Below are 24,549 nucleotides of genomic sequence, written 5' to 3'. Positions count from 1 at the left end.
TAAAAATACCTTTGAATGGTGAGCTATTTAAATTCCTTCATTGTTAGTAATATGAAACATACGAAAAGTGATTTCAGAATTTCTCTTTTTTTTCTTTAAATATTAGACCTGTTTCCTTATTGCCTTATCATATAAGTCTAGTTATGCAACTCATGATTTCTTATTTTCCTTACTCATGACTCATCCTTTGAATTAAGACTTATTTAGTTTCATTTATCAACAGATATTGAAATTTCCCCTTGAAAAAAATTAACTGACAGTTTTACTACATTTTAGTAAATCTGTCTTTTGTTTAAAACTCAGGTATGTTGCCTCACTGCAGCTGATGCTCATTTAAATTGTCCGATAAGCTTAGTTATGTAATAAATCTAAAGAACTAATTATGTAATAAAAGGACCTTTTATCATAAAATTTGAATTATTTAAAATTTTTGAAACAGAATTCGTTGCATTCAAATTTCAGGATAACTGCAGAAACATCATAGGAAAGCTTTGGGCATTTTATAAGCAATATGCGTTAATTTATTTAAAAGCGCTGGTCTTAAATCTTTCTAACCTTCAAAACTGTAAGAAAATACTTGACACATGTAAAATGGCCAACCCTTAATTTAAGTTTCAACGTTATATTAAGATTTAAACAAAAATTCCGTACTAGAGTAGTATTTGATACAAAAATAATTTTCAGAGTTCAGTTTTTGTGGGTAAGCATCTACGAAATGATATATGCTTTATTAATAAACTACTGTATAAATAAAGTACGAAAATGCTATGTAGGTATCGCTGTTGATTATTTTTACTCAATAAACACAACAATAATAATAAACCGAGTAACAGTTTTGTTTCATACCATCTATGATAAAATAGTCAAGAGTAATCATTTATATTATCTTTTATTAAAGCTATGTTAAATAAGTTTTCATGCTCTTTTCTGCGCATTTTTATCATTGACACATTGCTTAAGACTTACAAAATGATATAGTTTTTGCTCGTTGACTTGAATTATGATACTTGCATACATAATAATTAATTATATAAAGAGAAAAAATAAGGAAGCAGTTAGTACGCAAGCCTAATAGTATTCCTCCTCGTGAACGTAGAATTTCAGAAAAATGGATTGCACGAGTGTGTGCGGGTATTCTGTATTTAAGAAATTCCGTGTTTCCTATACACGGTCTATAATTTTGTTATGTTAGGAGATGAAGAATTTCTGTGTCCACCGTGACCTGAATGGCCTCCCGACGTGCTCAATAATACTGAGATCTGATCACATAAGTGGCCATGATAAGTTTCGAAATACAGATGTGTGTTCCTCGCCCGTTATCATTTTAGAAGAGCCCAAATTGACGAGGATGAACGAAAGAATTAGTCCGTGTAACTCATCAGAAAGGGTGGGTGCCACCTGGCAGAGACGTTTGTAGACGAATCAAGGGCCCAACTGAACGCCAGGTAAATAAATTCCCATATAATTATACAGCCGCTATAGCTATATATTCTCTTGTTGATATATGAGATGTTCATATTCGTGGCTTTTTGTCTTCAGACAGATTTTTACATCTGCCCTAAAAAACTGGCAACTGGCCCTAGCAGAGTACAATGCACCATGTCTGAAATACCAAACCAAAGTGAGTTTCATAGATATATTCATCACAGCAAATCGACTTGAATATCGAGTCATAAAGCCCGTATAGTGAAAAGTACATTATAAAATTCTGGCGCTGATACTCATAGAGGTTCCGTCGAATTCCGATATTATTTTTGGACTTGTTGCATCTCTATCACGCGAAATGGAAAATCTTGCCAGCTGATACAGGTCATGTTCATCTAGATATATTTTTTCGGCCACTGTATTGTGGCATATTAAAAGTTTACTGGCGTTCTTACAGTCCTTTTAAAATGATCATATATGAAAATCCAAACATCGCCCTCTTTCTCAGTCCTGTCTCACAAGCCCACTTCGTCCTATCTCTCATTTCCTATTTGACCATGTAATGAAAAAGACATTTTGTGAACCTAGCATTGATGTTCATAGACTCAACTAGTATCCTTATTTCATAAGTGAGAGGCGGTGATTCGTATAGCCAAATGGTGGGCGTGCACAGATAGTTTTATTATGCATTATGGATAGTGTCATCTGAACCAAGCTTTTTGGCATTTCAGCAAATTTCAGCTCTGTGTATTTGACATTCTTTTCTCAAGGAACTTAAAATATTGTTATCTGCCTAGATATAATATTGTCTCACACATAAGACTATCTTGAATTATAAAAGACTTAGAAGTGGTGGAAAAGCCAGTTTCTATACAAGATTATCTCCCATACCGTATTTCCTCTAACAAATCTTACAGTTTCAGAAATGCTAGTAAGTTGTGCGATATAGCTTATAGCTCTTTGGAATCGACGGGAATTGTTTGGGTAACAAGTAATGTTTTGAATGTAGATGTCATGGATCTGCTGTGGGTACAGAAAAACCTCTGTAACTTTTCAAAAACTGTGTGAGATCGGGCAAGCTTGAAGATTAAGGGGAATAAATTGTTTAATTAGGAAAAAATATAATGGCTATCTCAGCTTAGATGGACTGTTGCTTTCAGATAGGAAATAGATATGTTGAAAGCTTTTCTTTGGGAAAGAAAAAGCAGACTTTCTATAAACACAATACACTAAACTTATCTTCAGAAAATATGTCTTCTTTTGATACAAAAAGTTGAAGGATGGGAGATTCTTTTTTACACTGCTGGCCATTAAATTTGCTATCAGTTGTACACATACAGTATAAAGGGAGCAAGACATGATTAAATTTGCAAGCAAGTCTACTTGCATAGACTCAATGATAAATTTTTCAAGAAAGGATTCCTCGCTGACGCAGGAAACTTTAGTGCCACACTGAATTACTGCATAGATCCGAAGGACTTTACCATCCGTCCATTTACTGCGCACAGATTGCGAGACCATAATTTCGTGACATGAGCTATTTCATCTCTCATGCATAATTGGCATGCGTTCTTGAAGTCATGAGCTTGCATTTGTTTATTTGTAGTATATATTGTCTGTAACATATTCCTGTATATACTTTTTATGTATCTGTTCATACGTTACTGAGTTTTCTGACCATTTTCGTATTTCCCATTACACATTTTCATCTTAACTGCCTCCCTCACTAATTTACCTACTCCCATATGTCAGGTCTATTTGTGACTCCTTCAGGGACCATGGTCCCCTTTCCCCTTCTTTTTCTCTTTTATTGCATCCTCCCATTGTAGTAATTCATATGATTGCTTCCATGTGAAGTGCTCTCAGAGCGTTACATCAGCAGAGCTTTCGACAGCCAAGCTTTCTTGGCTAGTAAAGCATAAGCATTCAGTATTAAAGCATTAAATTTGCAAGTGGTTTGGAGCACATAACCTGCAGAATTCAGTCCACGGAGCTGCCACTTCTGGCAGCTGGCTGTCGAGTCGAACTGAACTTGGATGACAGATATGGGTATTTCATTCGGTATGGGTTCGTGCTAAAGTTCATCAATCGGAGTGGCTGGCGAGAGACCAGATACTCTCAATGGATAAGAGATTTGGAGAACTAACTTATAATGGACCAGGACAACAATCGAATACACTCTGTATCGAGGAAGGTCAGGACAACAAGAGCAACATGCAGACGGGAATTATCCTGTTGAAAGATGGGTTTGCGCAGAGCTCGAGCATAGGGCACAGCCAAAGAATATGTATTGTATTCATAGACGTTCTTTGGCACAGCCACAGGACTTAGCACGTCAGAAACGTAACGATGGCTGACCACATAACCGACTATGCTGAACAAGAACTGATCGGAATGTATACCCATTGGCACCCCATACCAGCATGCCAACTGCTGGGCCCACGCGACGATATCAAATATTCATACTCTGATACTTTTAGATTAAAAAATATAAGTTTTATAAAAATTAAAAATTTTCATTTTTTGTACATTCCCCCAGATCCTGCACTCATATTTAAGAAAATGTTATATGTATTATTAAAAAAAAATACCAAAAGTGTGACTCCGTACTACAAAAGTTGACAGAGATATTTCATTTTAAAGCTGGAAATTATAATCAGGAGCTGTACACAAGATGAAGAGCGAAATGTGTGCATTTGTACTTCACTAAAAATAAAATGTCGGTTTAGAAAGCCGTTTCTGGTGTAAACAGGCCGTTTTTATGCAAAATATTCTGAAAAGTATTAATGAATGTAATATTTTTTGAAAAGCAGATTTTGTTCGCAGAATTTTATACAACTCGTGTTCTAGAAACCTCCGGCAGGCGCATAGCCAACTTGTAATTTTATACGCCTAAACTAAAAATATTTCTAGTTTAATAAATATTTATGTATGATTATGCTTCAAAACTAACAAAACTGCATGAGAATAGTAATAACGTCTTTTTAGCATTGAAAATTTACGAATTAGTAGTGTAAAAATTTTTTGGCGTATTAATTGTAACAAATTATAAATTAAAAAATGTTATACACTTGTAAATCGCAAAAGAATATCGATGAATAGCAAGAAAAATATAACCTCGAGTTATTCTAATTTATTTATTAATGAGCCCCTCACTGAAAATTGAAAATTACGTCAAAATTCGCAAATTTCGAAATGAAATATCTTGGTCAATTTTTGTTTTACCGGAGTCAAATTCTTTGTCGTTCATTTTTTTAAAACAAGTATAAAATTTTCCTAAATATATATACAGAGCCTGGGGGGGGCATAAAATAAAGTCAGATTTCAAATTGCTTCAGATTAAATTTTTAAATTAAAAATTGTCAGAACATAATATTTGCGTCGTTTAAAGTATTTATGTAATGCTTCTGTAACCCCCACGTTTGAGGAAACAAAGGTCAGATAAGGACTTTTGTTGATACGGTGTATTTTCACGAGACTCGTTTGCATGTGAAACTGTGCATGAAAATTGAATTTCTTGGGTGCATTAATATTTCTAAAATCTTTTTCTGTAGAAAATATCAAAATACACAGTTTTCGCTATTATATTCTTTTGTAGATTCACTCATTCAGATTCTATGCACATAACTTTCACCAAACATTTCAGATCTGAAGAATCTGAAAATTTCTATTTGCATACATCTCTGCTATCGTTTTACATATACTATTAAGTAACAAAATTATTTCTGGAGATACAGAATAGACAGAATAGTTCTGAAAAGTTCATTTTAATTGAAAAAATCGATGAAAGATTACATTAATGGCATATATATTGCTATTTGCATAATTACCTAAAACATGATTTTTTTTTGGGGGGGGGCTACCAACTTAATTTTTATGTAGCCACATTTTGCTTAGTTATACAATTATTACATTCGTGTACGAAATAATTAATAAAATCAAGCTGATTTATGAAATAATGAGTGGTTAGATTCTGACAGATGAATTCCTCGATCATAAGTGAATATTTAAAATTCTAAGTTTTCAAGGTAGTAGTTGAGAGATTACTACTAAAATTACAAATAAATAAAAAATAAGTAAATACTTGCAGTTATTTAAAAATAAATAAAGAAAAGCATTAGATTTTAGATTACCACACATTACACTTCGTACTAAAAAATACCATCCAACCATTCCTTCCTATTAAAAAATAATTCAACAACATCTACACATCTATAGAATATTTTACTCTGATTTTTCAACAATATTAATATTTCCAGAAAAAAAATGGATACCTCAATTAAGAAAGGAATGCTATTAGTGAATAATCTAATCTGAATTAAATATAGTCATCTGAAAGATGCCAAACAAAAGAAATTTGCATCAGTAACACAGAAATAAGAACATCGTCAAGTAGTAGCATCTTTTGTTCCATCTTTACTGTCGAGGAATTACCACAAACTAGTAAAAAATAACGCATAATTAATTCTCATAAATTTATATATTAAATTATAGTTCATAAAATCTTCAGTTACTTTACACATTAAAACGATATTAAATACCTTTATATACTGAAATAAAAACAAAGCCTTGAAAAGCGAATGCAGAACTGATGCTAAATACATCATTTCAAAATTGCGTGTGCATTTCAAAATGGATGCCTGCACAATAAAATGCAAGTAGATACATGCGATCACATATACGTGATCATTTTGAAAGTGAAAAAAGTGTCTAAACATACTTTAATTCTAATTAGGAAATAAATATTTACTTTTCAGTAAGCTTCTTCATGTTAATGTAATTATAAATATTGAGTTAGTGTTATAACCAAACATTTGCATAATTTTATTTTTAGCGAAGACTGGGTTTGCATTATCTGGAAATATAATACAGTTTCGAATTACACGTCCACTTGCATATTTTTTTTTCATGTAATGAAAATATAAATGATCAGATTATAAGTAAAAAATGCAAAGCGTTATGCATACGTCAAACCCAAAATTGCACGTCTATTGTTGGAATGTTAGCAACCAGATTTCATGAATTACTTTGACGTCAAGAAGGCAGACAAATCAAGAGTAGTCTTCTATGACGTACCCTCCGGCGTCACAAGGAAAGTGAACTTGCAAGTTGCTATTCGTGAAAAAACGATCTCACCCACCTTCTTTTCTACCTTCTTTTTTTTGCTTCCGATTCTGTTTACCTGAGATTCACGCCAATTAACTTACCGCCGGCTAACATACCCAATTGCAAGTTCCACTAATACGATACGTCACGCAGACGTCACGCAGATAGATGGCGCTGCTCTTTTCTAGCGCGTAAAATAAAGCATGGACGCGTTTTTCCCAATTGCAGTTTTTAAGATTCTCTTTCAATTATAAAAGCACGAAATTTCTACTTCTGAAGCATAGCTACTGAAACCTTCAAGATACTAATACGAAGTCTAATATCTCCATTCCTTTAATTTTCAATTTTTAATTTTCAGTTTCTTAATTTATTAAAAAAAGTTTGTAAGATGAAAATTACTGCAGCAAAAGGCAGAGTAATTATGTTTGCTGTCGGAATTTGTGGATGTGTTGCAACTGGTTTCGGAACTCTTCTTCTCGGATTTTTTGAACAAATCTTCCGTTTCTTCTTGAAAAAAGTAAGTGCATTTATATTGTATCTTATAAGTAAATATTTGTATTTAATGTAAAATGCATTTTATATTTAATTTAAAAGAAGAAAAAATAATTTTATAAAATTCGACTTTCTTATCGGAGTTTTGAATTGTGTATTTACTAGAAGATTTGATAGGCAATTCCTGTTATGGGGATTTCTAGAATCTTAGACAAATACATTCTGTGCGGTATTTGTTAATAGTGATAATTTTTTTTTTTATTTCTAACTATATTCTGTTTATCTAAATTTATGTCATTAAGTACGACGATTCTTAAAATCATTTGACTGTTCCTCAGTTGCGGAATCCGTAAAGCAATCAAAGTTGTTATTTGATTGTATTTCTTCTGTACACTGAATTGCGTTTAGATAACTATTATTCGGTCAAAATAAAGATTCTGAAACGAATAATGTTAAAGCATAACAAACTAATCAACTAGTAAAATTAGAAGAGTTTATAATTTCTAGTAAGAGTGTAATTTATTATTTGCATATTTGTGATGAATAAACTTTTCATAATTATTCCAAGTTTTTCATCACGATCGATCTCTAAAAGAGAAGTTTTAAAATGCTAAATGCTTACTATTTAACGCTCCCACATAAACAGTTAACAGTTTCGGTTCTCAAGACTGCAGGAAAGTTATAATATTACAAAGAAATGTTTTCATTCCTAACAACGGAATGCTATCCGCAGAATGTAATAGAGGCTATGAACTTGCTCTGTGTATGCGGAAACGTTTTTCTTAAGTAAGACAGAGAAAGTTATGACAATTTTTCTTTTCTTTCTTTTTTTAAATCATTTTCCTTAGTTTTGGTCATTACTTTATTGGGTTGTCAGCATTATAAAATTAGAAATATAATTGTAAACATAGGGAAAGGTTGCAGAAGCTGTGTTTACTGTAGGTCTTTTCCTTTGCCTACTAGTTTCTCATTGATTTTTTTTTTTTTTTTTTGTTTACAATTTAATTTTTCCAACTGCGGTATAGATCTGAATGCGTATGGTTATATTTTATGAAACTTAATGGGATTGGAAATCTTTTAGCTACTGTAATTTATATGTTTAACTAATTTATACAATTATTTATTTATTTACTATGCTTTAGCTTCTCAATTCGCGTTCTGTTCTCTTCGATTTTAATTCTTTGATAACAAAATAATCGTATCACAACAAAATAGTTTTTTTCGTCTTTCGTTTATGATTGCTCTAAACTGATTGCTCTGTGAATGTAATAGTAACGATATAATTTGTCATTCGAACGTAAAATTTTAGTAGTAATAAAACTTTAATAACGCCTTTCAGTTAATTATACATAAAATTAAGACGGATTTAGAACAATATCCATTAGAGCTTAATATATGCTGTCACAGCGTCTTTCTGGAGGCCGCATACTATAGGTATGATGAAGTTTGATTGTTTTCAACCAGGCGAATAGTTAGTTAAACGAACGGTCAAACTGAGTAGAAAACTTGCATTCGAATAAAGGAGGGTTCGTTTTCTATACTAGAAGATAACAATAAACAGCATCAATTTGCAGTTACGAATTTATGTTATTTGTAGAAATATTTGGTACAATATGTATTGCGTCTAATAAAGCTCTAGAAATAAACTTTCAAACACCTTAAAGAAACGAAATACTGATTTTTAAAAAGCCTATGAAATTAACAGCGTAGATTATAGTAAAGCTGAGTCCCTTCATTGTTAAACGTTTTTATCAGTAGTTCTGAGCCACAGCTAAGAAATAAGTAGTAGAACATTCTGGTTCATTGGAAACACCCCTTTTTCCTTTATGATGAAAGAATAAGAGTCAATAGCCTAAGAAATCCCGTGATGTATCAAAGTTCAAATAAGCAGAATTTTCTCAAATTGGTTCAAATTTGCAGCAGCTTCTGCAGATTTCAGCTCTTCTCATCTTGGAAACATGCTTTTGAAGTTTAAACTTCTGATTGCTTTACTGTTACATGCTGAAAGAGTGAAGTGTTGCTGAGATTTTGCAGGAAAAAATTAATGGAACTTCGGAAGAGTAGTTAGATAAAAATTATTTCCCTGTGCAGCTCTCTAATTAGGACACTGCTTTCCTGACCTTGATAATGCGATTTTCATTTAGTTCAAGGAATTTTAAGATAATTTGTTAGAAAGTAATTGAAATATAACATCAAATACTCAACAATTAAGATTCTTTCAATTAAATTTGGCTCCCGATAAAACTTACACGTAGTACATGTGTTATATATGCATCATATTTATAAGAAAATTCGGTATGTGCATTATTTATTTGCAAATAAAATCTGTATTTAAATAATAGTAATGTAATTCTGCAAAACTCTGGCTTGGTTAATAGCCTTGAGCGTGTGACAGTTATATTACACGATTGGCTTTAATTATAATTTTAAATAGTAAATGACTCATTTTTGACGCAAAATATAAAGACACTTTTAACGCGTTTTGAGGGATTAGATGTTAAAATGTATTTCATCTAAACAACTTCAAAGCACACTCAGTAAACAAACTTCATCAGGTGCAAAGATTTTTACCTGCCATACCTATTTTTGGATCATGCCTGTTGTTCCATCAAGGGCGGTCGACTGGAGTAAGATACGGTTGTCTTCGGGAACTCCTCCCTATTGGTGGGGGTCAAAATTCCTCTAGGGAAGTCACCCAAGGTCAAGCTTTTATGACACTCTCCTAAGAATTTGTTTTCGAAATGCCTTTTCAGAATGTGGTTCTAGATTACACATCAAGCGAATTTTTATCAGTTTCATCTATCTAATCTTTGGCTACTTGGTATGAAAGGAGTGACCAAACAGCAAATCTAAGTCTATGACCTTCAGCTGCATTCCTGTTTTAAACACATGTATTAGGGAATCAGAAGAAAACATTTTGCAGTTTTTGCAATCTAACATAAATTTGACCACTGGTTTTTAATGCAAATTATAATCAAACATCCTAGAGTTTATATTTCAAGAAACTGAAGTTATGAAATTGCTGATTGCTAGCACACATGAATTGCTGTGTATAAATCGTTCTCTGTAAATTAATTAGTAACTGTAATTTAATTTTATAATACTATCTCTTTATTGCTGATATGTACACGATTATTTTGCATAAATTGCTATCGCTATATGTATGAGTTTTACCGAACTTTGAGCCACTCGTTACTATTTGATATATACTTTCATAATGTAATCAAATGCGGATAATAGTAATCATATGACTATTACTATGTTTCTATCACTAACAACAATTATATGTAATATCTGATTATTTTTTACTATTAAAATGCATTCAGTTAGTATTATAGGACCAAGCGCTATGATGTTTTCACATTTATCTGATTCATTCATTCACAAAACATATAATTATCCTTTTGTCTTTTCGGGAGTTCATTATTCATATCCCATTCGAGCACGTTGAATAGATGACACTATGGAGTAAACAAGCACTTAGTAGATTTTTCACGGAATAGTTTAGAGGATGTGTTTACTGCAAAACATGAAAGGCAGAAACTTTAGAATTTTCTGTTTGTGAAAAACCATTGTCTATTGTCGCTATAATAACATTCTACTTCGGTCATCTTTTTTTTTTTTTTTTTTTCTTTCCTCTTTTTTTCTTTTTTTTTTTTTTTTTCAATTGTTCAAAAGGATTTTGTGCACTAAAAAGTCTCACGTAAACCTTAACTGTGTTATGAAAATTCCTTATCTTCCGGCTTTGTAGAAAATTTCCATTCTCATTATTATATGTACATTGCATCTTTTATTGCTTTCTTTTCCTTATGGGTCAATTTTTGAAAGTTGCGTCAGAACATTACTGTTTGTCTTCTGTTCCAGAAAATCGTTTCCCTTTACTAGAATTAATTTCAGTCGTAGCAGAGCAATAATTTTAAACATGTTTCAATGTTAATATCGTATGTTATAAACATGTGATAATTAATTTCATTCATGTAAGATAAGGAAAAAATCTTTCACTCCGAGTATTTTAAACGGGAGTCCACGAGATTTTGCTTGTTTCAAGTAACTTAGGAAATTTTGAAGCTGAAAAACTGATTTTTACTAATAAAAGACAAATGAATAACATATAACCTACAAAGTACTTCAAGTAAAATTTTGCTTAATGATTATAAAATTAAAAATGAATTTTATTCTTAATTTTGCCCAAATTAAGGCTTACAAAAAAAAAAAAAAAAGACTTTTACTGCTTATGGATTAGATGGTGAGAACATACTGACGTTTTTATTTCCTATAAAGTTATTTTCTCTCTCATCAGTTCAAACTTATATAATTCAGACTGTTCCATTCAATAGTAGTATATAGACTAAAGTATATATTCAAAATCTATCAAATGCATCAATTGTAATGTAACATGCATGTATACATTACATGCGAAGGCTGAATTTGAAGTGAAAATGTCATATATTATATTTGCGTATATATTGATTTTTTTCTTATATAGTTCAACAAAGCTTAGCGTTAAATTGTGCTTGTTGATTTATGTAGTTTTTAATAACTGTACGGGGTTTTCCTTAATCTGGTAAAAGTTGAATAGTCCAAAAGGATTCCTAACAGACGTGAAGCGAATTATCGCTATGTCTGAAAGTAATCACAAAGTTAAATAAAAGTTTAAACAAGCCTTTTTGTTTAAATAGAACTTATAACAACAATGCACGTACTTGTGCTAACAAAATCAACCACAGCTCGTGATGATGGAAATAAAGAAACAGACAGTTTCAGATTAAGACGTGAAATAGTAGTCAAAGACTGCATAGTTGAATCTCACGCAGTAATTCTAACCGGAGTACCAAACTCAAATTTCAGCAGCGATAACGCAAAACCGAATAATTACAACTTATCACACTTAACTTAGCGGACAGGAACAAAACGTTATTCCAATGAACCAGAAGTTCTCGTACAGGTCAGAAACACGTTCTGTCTTACAATGCAAAAACCTCAGTTTAAATACTATTTAAAGTCATTTACATTCTGGTGAGGAAACAGAAAGGAGAATTTATACCAAAGGTTGAAATTATAAATAACTGATTAGTTTAAAATAATAACCTTATAACTGAAATTTTCAGTTTATTATTCATCAGCGTAGGCTCTGAGGATTTGAGTGTTTTTCTCAATTTTGATAATAGGTAAACATTAATTGAATAGTGTGTTGTAATGAGATGAATTACCGTTGTATTGAAGCTCTAGACATGCTAGTATTTTAGGATGTTTAACAATTTTGTCTTCACTGTGAAGCAGAAGTTCGACCTTTCGTTCAGAAACACCAAGTTTGACTTCTAAAAAATATTAGCAGTGTTAAGCTAAACAGAGTTCGGTATGTTGTGATGTCGCTATTCTCAATTTTTAATTTACTATAAAATTTTCCTTCAATTTTGACGTACATTTTGGTTTATCTAAATTATGGCAAAGCACTGCGAGGGCTATCTGCCGAAGGGAAGGGATGCCTTCGTGGAGCACTTTCTAAAAGAAACTGACTTCTTTCCATGTTACACAGGGAAAACCACGAAAAACTCCTACAAAGCCATCGCGGTAGCCGGAATTTGAACCAGTTTCAGCTGTCTTATACTCTTTGTTGAAATAATTTCCTTATAACCACATTTGCTTCTGGTAATTTATTGCATAAATAGATTATGTCTTTGTGGAACCAAACCCGCAATGGATTGTCTTTGGCATCTGAAAAATTAATACATAGAAGATTTTTTTGTCCAAATGACATCAAATTTTATCATAAAATGTGCATTTATTAAGTGCTTTAAAAATAGGAACATAGATTATGTGCAGTTAAGCCAGAAACTATTCCTACACAATTGTCACTTTGTTAAAATGTGTTTAAAGCGTTAATCCGTGGTCTTTCTTCCTGTATACAATTGCTATGATCATTAAGCTATTAAAGACTTGCGTACCTTTTCCTTAATTCCAATAAATTTTTCAATAAAATATCAGAAATTCTGAAGGTTGAACTTAAACCTCTGAACAGAAGTACTAGAAGCCCAATAGGGCCGAAGCTAGACATTTTGCCTCCCAGTGCAAACTCTACAGGTTGTAAGTTCTCCCTCCCTGTGCGACTGCACGGGTTGCACCGGGTCTCCTGAGAAAAGGAGAAAGAACCACTGCACTCCCCCAGGTCCACCTGTTCCGAAAGTATACGTAAACACGGAATCGGCGATTTTCCCCGTTAACTACATAATCTATCCGAACAAATATCACAAATATAACGAAATGAATGGTCTATTCGCATTTATGGAGTCCTCTCAGCGTCTAGTTATCTACCTTGCGCTAGTTTAGCATTTTTTAGCGAATGTAAAAATTGGCTTATCCTTTTTTTTTCTCGAAAGTGCTTACAAGTGGTAAAAATTTTATAAATTTGCATACGAGGATCCAAAACATAGATAAAATATTAAAAAATCTGAATATAAGGTAAATGTTAAAAGAAACTTACTAGATAATAGTACTTTGAAATTTCAGAGCTTATAATACACTTCAAAACTTTGTTCGGGACAAAGCCCTACGTTGCAAGTTTTGCATTCATAATAAGTTAGTAAGTTAACATGCGGTTTTTTTTCTTTGGGGGGAGGAGGGGAGCTTTTTTTTGCATACTACACACTGTCTCGACGTTTTACGATTAGCGTCTATATATAAATTTGGAAAATGATATACTTTTAATCGAAATGCCAATGGCACTTATAATGCATTTCGTACTTTTGTGGACTGAATTTCCTTGTATCTTTGGATTATTTGCTGAACAAGATTTGTTCGAAATTACAAAGATGAAATATTTTACCTTTTTGTGTGCAGAATAATACGTTTGAATTTAATAATGTCGTGTGCGAAAACTCGAAAAATAATTTTTTGTACCACTTCACACTTTTTGTAAAATCTGGGTAGTGATGCATGACAGAGTCTCCCGTATCAACTCCTCTAATGTACTTATTATAATCAACAACGAGGGTCGTCTATTTATCTCCTCTCCTATTTTTCATTTTCTTTCCCCTGTAGAAATCGGTCACTTTCTGTTAAATGTTGTCCACATAGCATCTTTATTTATATCCTTGAATCCGATCACATTTATCCGCTCCTTCTTAAACGCAATAATGCAATTATTTTGAAAAAATGACTAAATAAATCTTTTAGCATGCCTTTCCTGTTCCTTTGCACAGTTCCACAGATTTTTTTTTTTTTTTTTTTTTTTTTTTTTTTCTGTAAAGGATCAGTGTCTAGTTCAGGAGAAACAAAGATTTTTCAAGGTGTAGATTATAGCCTACATTTTCTAAATCGGCCAACAAAATCTTAACACCACATGCAGAATGTGCCTCCGTCAGCTCAGTGTTTTTTGCCAGTACAGAAAAGACGGTTCCAAAAGTATCCAGAATTGGAATCGCGTAATTTATAGATTTTTATGCCATGCCGAGATCGTTTTGAAGGAATGTACTAACGGAAGTCGACTCTTCCTTTCCAAGGAGACAGACTTTCAGCGATATATAAAGAGTTCTGAAATTTTTTATCAGACTTCCAGAACTGTGCTTATCTTTCTGAGTTATTAGTTTTGATTGTTTGTTTAGGCATCTCAAAATTCACAAAAAAGCTATTTCTTGTCATAACAGAACTAAGCATATGATTGCAAAGTACTGAATTTAAAGAAAAGTACATTTGACTTTGATTATTTTAATGAATATAGGTCCTTGACTATATTCATTAAAATAATCAGAGCCATAAACACCTTTGTTTTATTTCCCATCACTTCTGCAATGCACTTCGGTTCTGGTGATTTCGATGAACTCAATTCTGTTTCTGACGTTAAAAATAAATTTCGAAAACTTATTTATTTTATTAGCTACTATTTCGGAAATTTCATTTGAGGAAAACAAAGTAAAAAAGTATTTCTTCTTCAACTGGCTCTGAACTGTTTATGTAGATACCACTATTCAGAAATCTCCAGGGTGGTAATTCTTTGTTATCCATTTGCCAGTCACTCTCACTTAAATTATCTACATTATTATCTACATAATCAACTATTTCGATGTCATCTGAATAGTTAGATTCATTGGCGCTTGCATTCGAAAATTTCTTCTTACACTATCTGTTTCGTTCTTCAGTTTAAAAATTTCGCTCTCTCTTAAATGTTTCAGACTTTTCCCCATGATGGATAAAATAAAACTGACTAGCCCAAACTATAAACCAGCGGTTCTCAACCTTTTGACTAACGCGTACCATCTAAACAAAAATTGAAAACCTGTAGTACCACCACTACAAAGTAAACCACCGCTCTTGAACAAAGCTCAGATCGCATAAATTTACGATTGTTAGAGAAAAAACTCAATCAGGATGTTGGGGTTTTTATTTTTGAATTTAACAGTTAAAGAGAATTTGCTTCTTTGCGTACCACCGGTTGAGAACCTCTGCTATAAACGATAATTCTACTCCCATTCCTAACCAATAAACAAATAAAACCAAAAAACATCAAAATATGGACAAAAGCCCAGAACGTAATAAAACACAGCCTTTCGTGCAGTTGTTTACATGTTGTTTCAAATTCACCTTATTCATAGAATATAAAGATACTCCACACATACTCTTTATACTCCGTGACCTGATCCAACCCCCCCCCCCTGATAAAAAAAACTTGGAACCGAAAGGGCATATTGAAGGTCAAAGTTCTGTGAAACATTGTTTGAAAGCATATCGCACTTCAACTGCCATCTAGTGTCTTTTAAAAACTTAAATAAAATAAAGCATTACAATTTGAAATCACATCGCTGTGATCACGGGCATCAAGACTGGAAAAGCAGAATCGTATGATTACCGTCCTGTATTGTTATGCACAGCTTTAAACAGGTCCGTTTGCCCACTAACTATCTGAATATCTGATTGACAAAGTCCTGCAATAATTCTTGTAAGAAAAAACCCAACGAGCAATTTCACCTAGTGATAAAATTAGACATTTATAGTTATTTCAGTCCGTCTTGAAAAATTCTTCTTGCGTTCTTCCAGAATTTAAATGTTTCTTCTCAAGGCTGCTTAGAAAAAAGTCTAGTTCACGCGACTTGGGTATTAATTAAGCGCGGGTTTTCCTTTAGTTTTGGAATATATGATTGGAATGAAGATACGCATAGTGAGAACAGAAGGAAGTTTTATTTTAAATACTGCAAATGAAATAGGGACTTGGATAGCATAACAGAATTTGTATTCTGAAACAAAGCTTTATCAAATTTGTTTGTGGACTATTTAACTATGTACTATTCGTTCGTGGCGCAATTCTTATTTTCCTTCCGATGTATCAATTTATGTTCTAAGGGAAATTTGCAGAAATTATTTGTTTTTAGCATTTGTATATATTACGTGTGATTTAATGCCCTTGTACACACGATTATATTTGACATTATGTCTCACTAAACAGGAAGGAAATATGAGATCAACGTTAGTTCAAATACTCAAGTCTGCATTTTTTCCTTCCCTCCTCCCCTTGTAAGGAATTTCATTTAATGATGGCAAAAACTGTTTACAAACATTTAGGTAGTGTATCATCTTTGTGTGTTCCAGCCCGAAATTTCCCCACTCCAATTTCGAATCTTAAAATTGTCGTTCCATTTCAGGCGAGAGATTAATATGAATTACTTGTTTTCAGAGTTTTGTTTTTAAACGAAGCATTAATTTTAACTTTATTGAATGATCGCTTTCATAAGAATAAAAATTATATCGAACTTTAAATCATGGCTCATTCCTAAAAAAAATTAATTTTTCATCTTCAGGAAACACGTATTACTTTAACAAGTTCAAAAACTAATCTCGTATAATACATTTATTAAAAAATTAACTTTACATCCTTACCACTGAAGAAAATATGTATTACTCTAAGCAAGTTAAGATGCTAATCTTTTATAATATACTTCTTAAGCAACAGTAACGGGTAAAACCTTTTAGATTAAACAATTTCATGAAGCTTAACAACAATTTCATAACAACATACATTACGTATACAGTATTGTGGAAGATAAATTTGTTTTTCTTTTATGTAGAAACAGTGTCCGATTTTATCAATATAATCACGTAATTTTATCCAAACCCTCCAAACGGAAACGTTCAGTTCCATTTTATGTTCCATTTCAGATGTTCAAGTCTTCTCAGATGGTCTTACGACAGTTTTCGAAATCTTGCATTTGCTCTCCTCTTTTTTTAACCGGGCATAATATTTGTGTAGTTACAAAAATTTTCTGTGAGCAAGAAATATTGAAAAAGCTGATGATCCCCCACAAAGAACTGTACCCGGGGCTTCCACTTCCTAGCTGGATGTGTTAGCCGCTACACCACAACAGTAAATGAGATGACTACTCGTAATTCCTTAAAAGTTATTCCTCTCATTTGCTTTTGTGGCGTAGTGGAGAAATCACTCGTGGCGCAGCAGAAACATAATTTCTTTCGGTTTTATTGGTCTCTTGCACACGACGTTTCCACACTAAAAATTATTCATTGCTAAATGGATAATAGCAACGTGTGTAATTTAGTGGTACTTAACCCGCGAAACCACTCCTTCTCGATAATCTTTCGATAACTCAGCACAGTGACTTTGATTATTAATTTGCTTTACAAAATGTTAAGCTGTAAAATATCACATTTTCGTCTTTTTTAAACCAGCCTTCATAAAGGAGTTACTGAGGAAGATGGACTAATATTGTGCATATCCTTATACTTAGACGCATTTTTCTTCATTTTCCAGATACAGATTACCCAACTAATGTTTTGGACGTGTCGCCAAATTACTTATGTGGAGTGATAATTATATCCCTTGATGGCTGTATTGGGAAATAAGTATCTTACAGCATTACTCGCTCAATTGCCTTCTTTCCATCATTCAACTATCTTCTCTAAGAGCCATGTAGAGTTAATGATTCTGGATAGCGAAGATGATAGGAAGACCTGTCTGGGTAAAGAAGGTTATACAAAACGGATGCGAGCCGAAACTCAGCTGCTTACAAAATATCTGAATGCTTATTCCTATCTCAAATTGTTTTCCGTCTTTGGGCGGCAAAGCAGCTTATATTAAAAGCGAAATCATTTTTCATTTTATACTTAATACCTTGTTCTGTAATAAATTTTACTCTGTTGTTTACCGTAATGATATGAAAATCACTTTTACGATATACACATTATTCAAATAGATAGTAAGACAAAATTGTCACTCAAGATTTTAAAACTGATATATAAAATGAGCTGGAAATGATTACTGCTAATCGAAGCACTGTCACATTCAGCGGAAATATTAATACATAACTGCAGATTAATGATAGTGTTTATAAAATTACATGCGGGATCTTTAAATTTAAAAGCAAGGTCAAGGATTCCATAGTAAACAATAATGACTTTTATTACAAACAGGAAAACAGGAGACCATACAAAGTTTAACCTTTAGACGATACTATCATTGTCCTTGACAACATTCAATTGCAAAAGCCGTTTAATTTCTGTAATGTTGCAAGTGATACAACTTTCATCTCCAAGGTAAGAATTGCTTCATTGCAAGGTATTTTTAAGCATTTTAAGTTTATGATAGTAAGCTTCCTGCTAGTGTTGCATTAAATTTTAAATTTAAAAATTCCCTGAAATGTTTTCAACATTTTGTGGTCGGTCTTACCTTTGAGGGATTGAGGGCAAACGATGATAATGAGAGCCCGGGCCCAATTAAGACAGTCTGAGGCCCTAGACAGAGACTCTTTCAGGAGTCCCCAATTTCACAAGCCTTTTTTTTAAGTGAGGAAAAGAAATCAAGATTATGAGAAGATGTAGAATAAATAAACGTTCACAGCCTTGGGCCAGTTGGGCCTAGATAGTGATCATTTGTCACTGACGACTCACATGTTAAATATTTCATTAAGTACGTTTGGTAAATTTTCCTTACTACGTAAGCTACATAACCTGGAGGATTTATGATTCACTAACCGGACTATGAAATATGTATAAATATGAATGCATATTTTAAAGAGACTTTCACAGATTTTCCCAGATCATTGCATAAGTTACGTAGTCCTTTTTTAGGAAGTTTAGAAAAGTAAGTAGGATACTAATTTAAACAACTATATAGTCCTGTTTGGTTTGAATCAATAAAATTCTTCCATTGCTGTTATAGGTTTCTTTTATTCCATGCCTAAAAAATCTACAGGTTTATTAGAGAAAAAATACCTTGAAAGCTCATTTCAAGTGTCTCATCGGAATACTAAATTTTTTCATCAGTTAAATAACGTAATAAGGAACCAGTAACTAAACGGCTTGGAAAAGAAGAGTTCTTTTTCTTCTCGTGAATGATGAGCAGTGCATGTACTCAATGGTTCTCACCGATTAGCATCAGTAAGCTCATTTAGAACGCACATACCGAGTTTAAAAACAATTCCAAGTTCCGTCATATAGGTATGGACAGTTGATGATGAGAAATTAACTACTTCTAAACTCTTCAACGGTTCCATATGGATTTTTTCAACCTTTCAGCATATTATTATGGAAAAAAAAAAAAAAATCGTGCGCTCACAGCGACTGTCATCTTTAAAGCTAATCTCGCCTTATCGAAATTTACAGAATCATCGTTGTCATTTGCGAATTCAAACTAATCTTTACCATATACTTCCTCCACATTTTTTACGGCATTTACGTCATTGTTTTCTTTTTATACCTGTGGAACATGACGTGCCTGATGTGTTCTTCTGTGGCCGTCATTATCACGAGGGCCTGTTTAAACAACACATTAACACCAACGTTCTTGCAAGTCAGAATGTCAATGGTATTTATACACTTGTGAAAATCATTTGTTTAAACGTTTTATAACGTGTTTTAACAAGTTCTGACCGAAAAAAAAAAGATATAAGATGATAGAATATACTGAATAAAAGTCAGTTCCGAAAGTTACATGCTCAATTAAAATATACAGCTGCGCACAAACTAATTTCTACACTGGCCCATAGTCCCTTCCCACATTATCTTAAGAAATTCGGCAAACGAGACTCAGAATTGTGTGATTGGGGTGCGTTAGGTGATGCAGATCACAACTTCTTCAACTGCCCACACACAGTGATAAATTACATTTAAAAACACCAAATTGTGAATACTGGCCGTAATGGGCAAAGAATACCTGCGCAACAAGCAGGCGAAAACTAAGATAGAGGACGGGATCAGGCTATGCTCAGCAAGGTATTAAGAAATCCCTCCCCCCCTTGAGAACTGTATTTTCGCAGCATAATTTCAATAGCAAATCAAAGTGGCGGGGAGAGGCCTTACAAAACTGGAGTACATTGAACTGACAACTCGCAGATTAGTGTAGTTGTCACTTGCAGTAATATCCAAGTAATTGAACTGTAATAAAGATACTCCCTTGATAGGTACTACTACTATAATAGCTGTTGCAACTTTTCCAAGCAATCAGTTAAAGTACCAGAAAATTGAGTCAAGTAACTCCCTACCCAGTTTAAGCCAGATAGTACTACAACAACTGAAAATCAACATTAGAAAAATAACTCACCCCGTAGAATAGTAACTGCACTGTAAGAGCAAAAACTATTGCAATGTAAGCTTATTACTATCCATTTTGTATGTGCTTGTTAAAAATAATGTTGTAAAGCAGTTAAAAATGACAGAAAATCCAGCCAATGTGTAACTGAATTACAAGTTTTCTTTGATTATCTCAGTAAAAGTATTGTAAATTTGAATTCAGATAATGTTTAAATGTGCACGTAACTGTTATGATTATATCTAACTATCTTATGTAACTTGTACAAGACTATGTCTGTAAGTAACATATCTATGCTTATACACAGACCTTGTATGCCTATGTAATATTTACATTTGTATATAAAGGAAGTAATCCCTTCTGCCAGGATGACTATTAACACTGTAAGACTTTTACGACAAAGTCAGGTCAGTGGTTATCTCAGGCGGCGCTCAGCAGAAGTAAAGAGGATTATTTTAATAGACTGTAAAAGCTTTGAAATCTAAGAACCTCAACTTTTATGCAGATTTTTAAAAATGCTTTTCTCCTGTATTAATTTTCAGTAGTAATTCTTAGTTAATACAAACTAAATACTGTAAGTAACTTTATTTTTTAATGTTTTTTCATATTCTAAATCCATTCTAATATCAGCTCTAAACGGAACATTATTGTACCTTTCCATTTTTTTGGATTACATGTGCTTATTTCTGGATAACAACTGTTAAGAGGAAAAGGCAGGTATATTACTGAATGTAGTCTCAGTTTTTTTGTTTTTAACAAGAGGAAAACAGGAAACTGCGTATTTTTTTAACTTTTTGATGTGCAACCTTTGATCTAACCTGCCACGATCCTGATTTTATGGAATATACTACACTATGGCATGCTAAGCACTAAAAGGAATTTTATGAGCCAGATGTTCCTCTTACGTCTAATGCATGTATTTAAAATCTCATTAATTTGCACTATTACCTGCTCGCACTGATTATTGTTCCATCGTAAATTCGTTTTCTTCCTTACTTCTAAAAAAGGGGGGGGAATCTGAAAGGTTTCAGATTTTAAATTACGTCCAAATGAGCGTTTTTTTTTTTTTTTTTTTTTTTTTTTTAAACATTTTGTGTGTTCCCTTTATTTATTAAATATCATGTTCTTCGCATTTAAATCATAAAATTCAGTTCAAGAGAAATATTGCAAGATAATTTTAAATTGAGCATATCTTTAGAATTTCCGATACACAGTCTTACGCGCTGGAGATAAAAATGATTTTTCTGTGCAACGTTGCCATTGCTCAATTGCATTACGATTATTTCGAAACTTTCTGCAACAAAACATTTACATTCTACAATGAAATGTTTTTCAAAAAGTGACCGCATCATTATTCAACCTTTTAAAAACACGCCAAAAAATTACATTTAATGTTTTAGGCTTTGGGTGAACTAGTAAGTATTTCTAATATTGCCCATTCTCATTCGGCGTGCATTTGCGAAACATATTACTTTCATATGTTCTCATCCACAGTATCAGAATATCAGCCTACCGCCATAAATAAGCTCGGATAGCATACTTAATCTTTCCACACAGGTATTTTGCATAGTCAACTCTGAAATTTAAACCAAGCATGAATTTAAAGTAAAATTTATTGTAATTATCATTTTATAAAAATTTCAAATATTAAATGCAAATTTAGTTCAAAAATGACAAACAGTAAAATCCATTTTGAGGTATTCCTGTTGAAAACCAGTAATCTCTATTCCAGTTATAAAGTATTTTCTCCCTCTTTTCAGTAGCTACTCGAGGCGCATTCGAAAGGTGCAAATTCGAGTCCCGGTGAGAGCATTGCACATTTTTCATGTCTTCTGCTTCCAAAAAAACTTAATGTCTCTACAGAGACGCCCGAACTAAAAGGTGGTGGACAATAATTAGTCATCACCAGGGTTTGGCGATTTCGATTCCGGCGAGGGCATTTCACATTTTTCACTTCTCCTGCTTCAAGACAACCTAATAATTCTACACTATATATTCAATCTGGAATGAACAGCTTTCTAACTAATCTTAAAATTTACTTTTATTATTGCTTATATCTGTTGAAAGTTTTTTTTTGACAAAGTGAAAGAAGTTTTATTTATAAATATCTTGGAGAGATTATGTGATTTTCTATAACAAACAGAGATCATTTGTATACATTTACAATTTTTTTCAGAGGATTATTTGGTCTTTACTTCTTCGAATAAACATTTACTTAAATGTTCTGCCAGTTTCTGTGTTCTAAGTATCGTTTATGAATATCTTTTCGTACATAATTTAATTTTTATTAAAAAAAAAAAAAAAAAAAAAAAAGAAGGAAAGAAACGATAAAGCCACTTGCTACATCGCAAAAGTATAAACAAAATCATTTCACCTTCCAAGAATCATACGAGCATCAAAGAATGCACAGGTACAACGAGAAACAACAGTAAATATATGAGAAATCTTACTTCGAAGAAATTTTACTGTGCTAACTCAATTGCGAAATTATTAGATGTTTGATTATACGACATCCTATTACTGATTACAAGTTTATATTTTCCGCAATGCTAATTTCAGACACAAGAGGAAAACATAAAATTACATTTAATGTTTTAGGCTTTGGGTGAACTAGTAAGTATTTCTAATATTGCCCATTCTCATTCGGCGTGCATTTGCGAAACATATTACTTTCATATGTTCTCATCCACAGTATCAGAATATCAGCCTACCGCCATAAATAAGCTCGGATAGCATACTTAATCTTTCCACACAGGTATTTTGCATAGTCAACTCTGAAATTTAAACCAAGCACGAATTTAAAGTAAAATTTATTGTAATTATCATTTTATAAAAATTTCAAATATTAAATGCAAATTTAGTTCAAAAATGACAAACAGTAAAATCCATTTTGAGGTATTCCTGTTGAAAACCAGTAATGTCTATTCCAGTTATAAAGTATTTTCTCCCTCTTTTCAGTAGCTACTCGAGGCGCATTCGAAAGGTGCAAATTCGAGTCCCGGTGAGAGCATTGCACATTTTTCATGTCTTCTGCTTCCAAAAAAAACTTAATGTCTCTACAGGGACGCCCGAACTAAAAGGTGGTGGACAATAATTAGTCATCACCAGGGTTTGGCGATTTCGATTCCGGCGAGGGCATTTCACATTTTTCACTTCTCCTGCTTCAAGACAACCTAATAATTCTACACTATATATTCAATCTGGAATGAACAGCTTTCTAACTAATCTTAAAATTTACTTTTATTATTGCTTATATCTGTTGAAAGTTTTTTTTTGACAAAGTGAAAGAAGTTTTATTTATAAATATCTTGGAGAGATTATGTGATTTTCTATAACAAACAGAGATCATTTGTATACATTTACAATTTTTTTCAGAGGATTATTTGGTCTTTACTTCTTCGAATAAACATTTACTTAAATGTTCTGCCAGTTTCTGTGTTCTAAGTATCGTTTATGAATATCTTTTCGTACATAATTTAATTTTTATTTAAAAAAAAAAAAAAAAAAAAAAAAAGGAAAGAAACGATAAAGCCACTTGCTACATCGCAAAAGTATAAACAATATCATTTCACCTTCCAAGAATCATACGAGCATCAAAGAATGCACAGGTACAACGAGAAACAACAGTAAATATATGAGAAATCTTACTTCGAAGAAATTTTACTGTGCTAACTCAATTGCGAAATTATTAGATGTTTGATTATACGACATCCTATTACTGATTACAAGTTTATATTTTCCGCAATGCTAATTTCAGACACAAGAGGAAAACTTCCAGTGAAGTAGTCGTACTTCACCTTAATGACATTCGCCGTCATTTACCGTTATCTAAAGAGAAGACAATTTCTTATACTCACAATAATTGCTCTAAACTGCTTTATATTTACAATTATCACAGTTATCCATAACATAAATAAGAGCATTGATGATTTTATCGCATGATTTTTATCAACTAACCTTTCATAAAAGTCACTGATTATAACAAGATTTTACATGTT

General features: G+C 32.5%; 1 protein-coding gene across 1 annotated transcript in view; it reads left to right on the top strand.

The window, feature by feature from the left end:
* Nucleotides 1–6,743: 6,743 nt before the first annotated feature.
* The window catches only part of LOC118182825 (platelet glycoprotein 4-like), a 38,917-nt gene continuing 21,111 nt past the window's right edge, over nt 6,744–24,549 (top strand). The window contains exon 1 of the mRNA XM_035352219.2: nt 6,744–7,048. Coding sequence (XP_035208110.1) covers nt 6,920–7,048 — 129 coding nt within the window. The 5' untranslated portion in view covers nt 6,744–6,919. The remainder of the gene's footprint in view (nt 7,049–24,549) is intronic.

This window comes from Stegodyphus dumicola, chromosome X1, assembly GCF_044657685.1.
Source record: "Stegodyphus dumicola isolate Sdum_Otavi_A_Nest chromosome X1, ASM4465768v1".
In the NCBI taxonomy this organism is placed as follows: Eukaryota; Metazoa; Arthropoda; class Arachnida; order Araneae; family Eresidae; genus Stegodyphus; species Stegodyphus dumicola.
The sequence above is the reverse complement of the archived record's forward strand: the minus strand, read 5'-3'. Positions and strand labels throughout refer to the sequence as shown.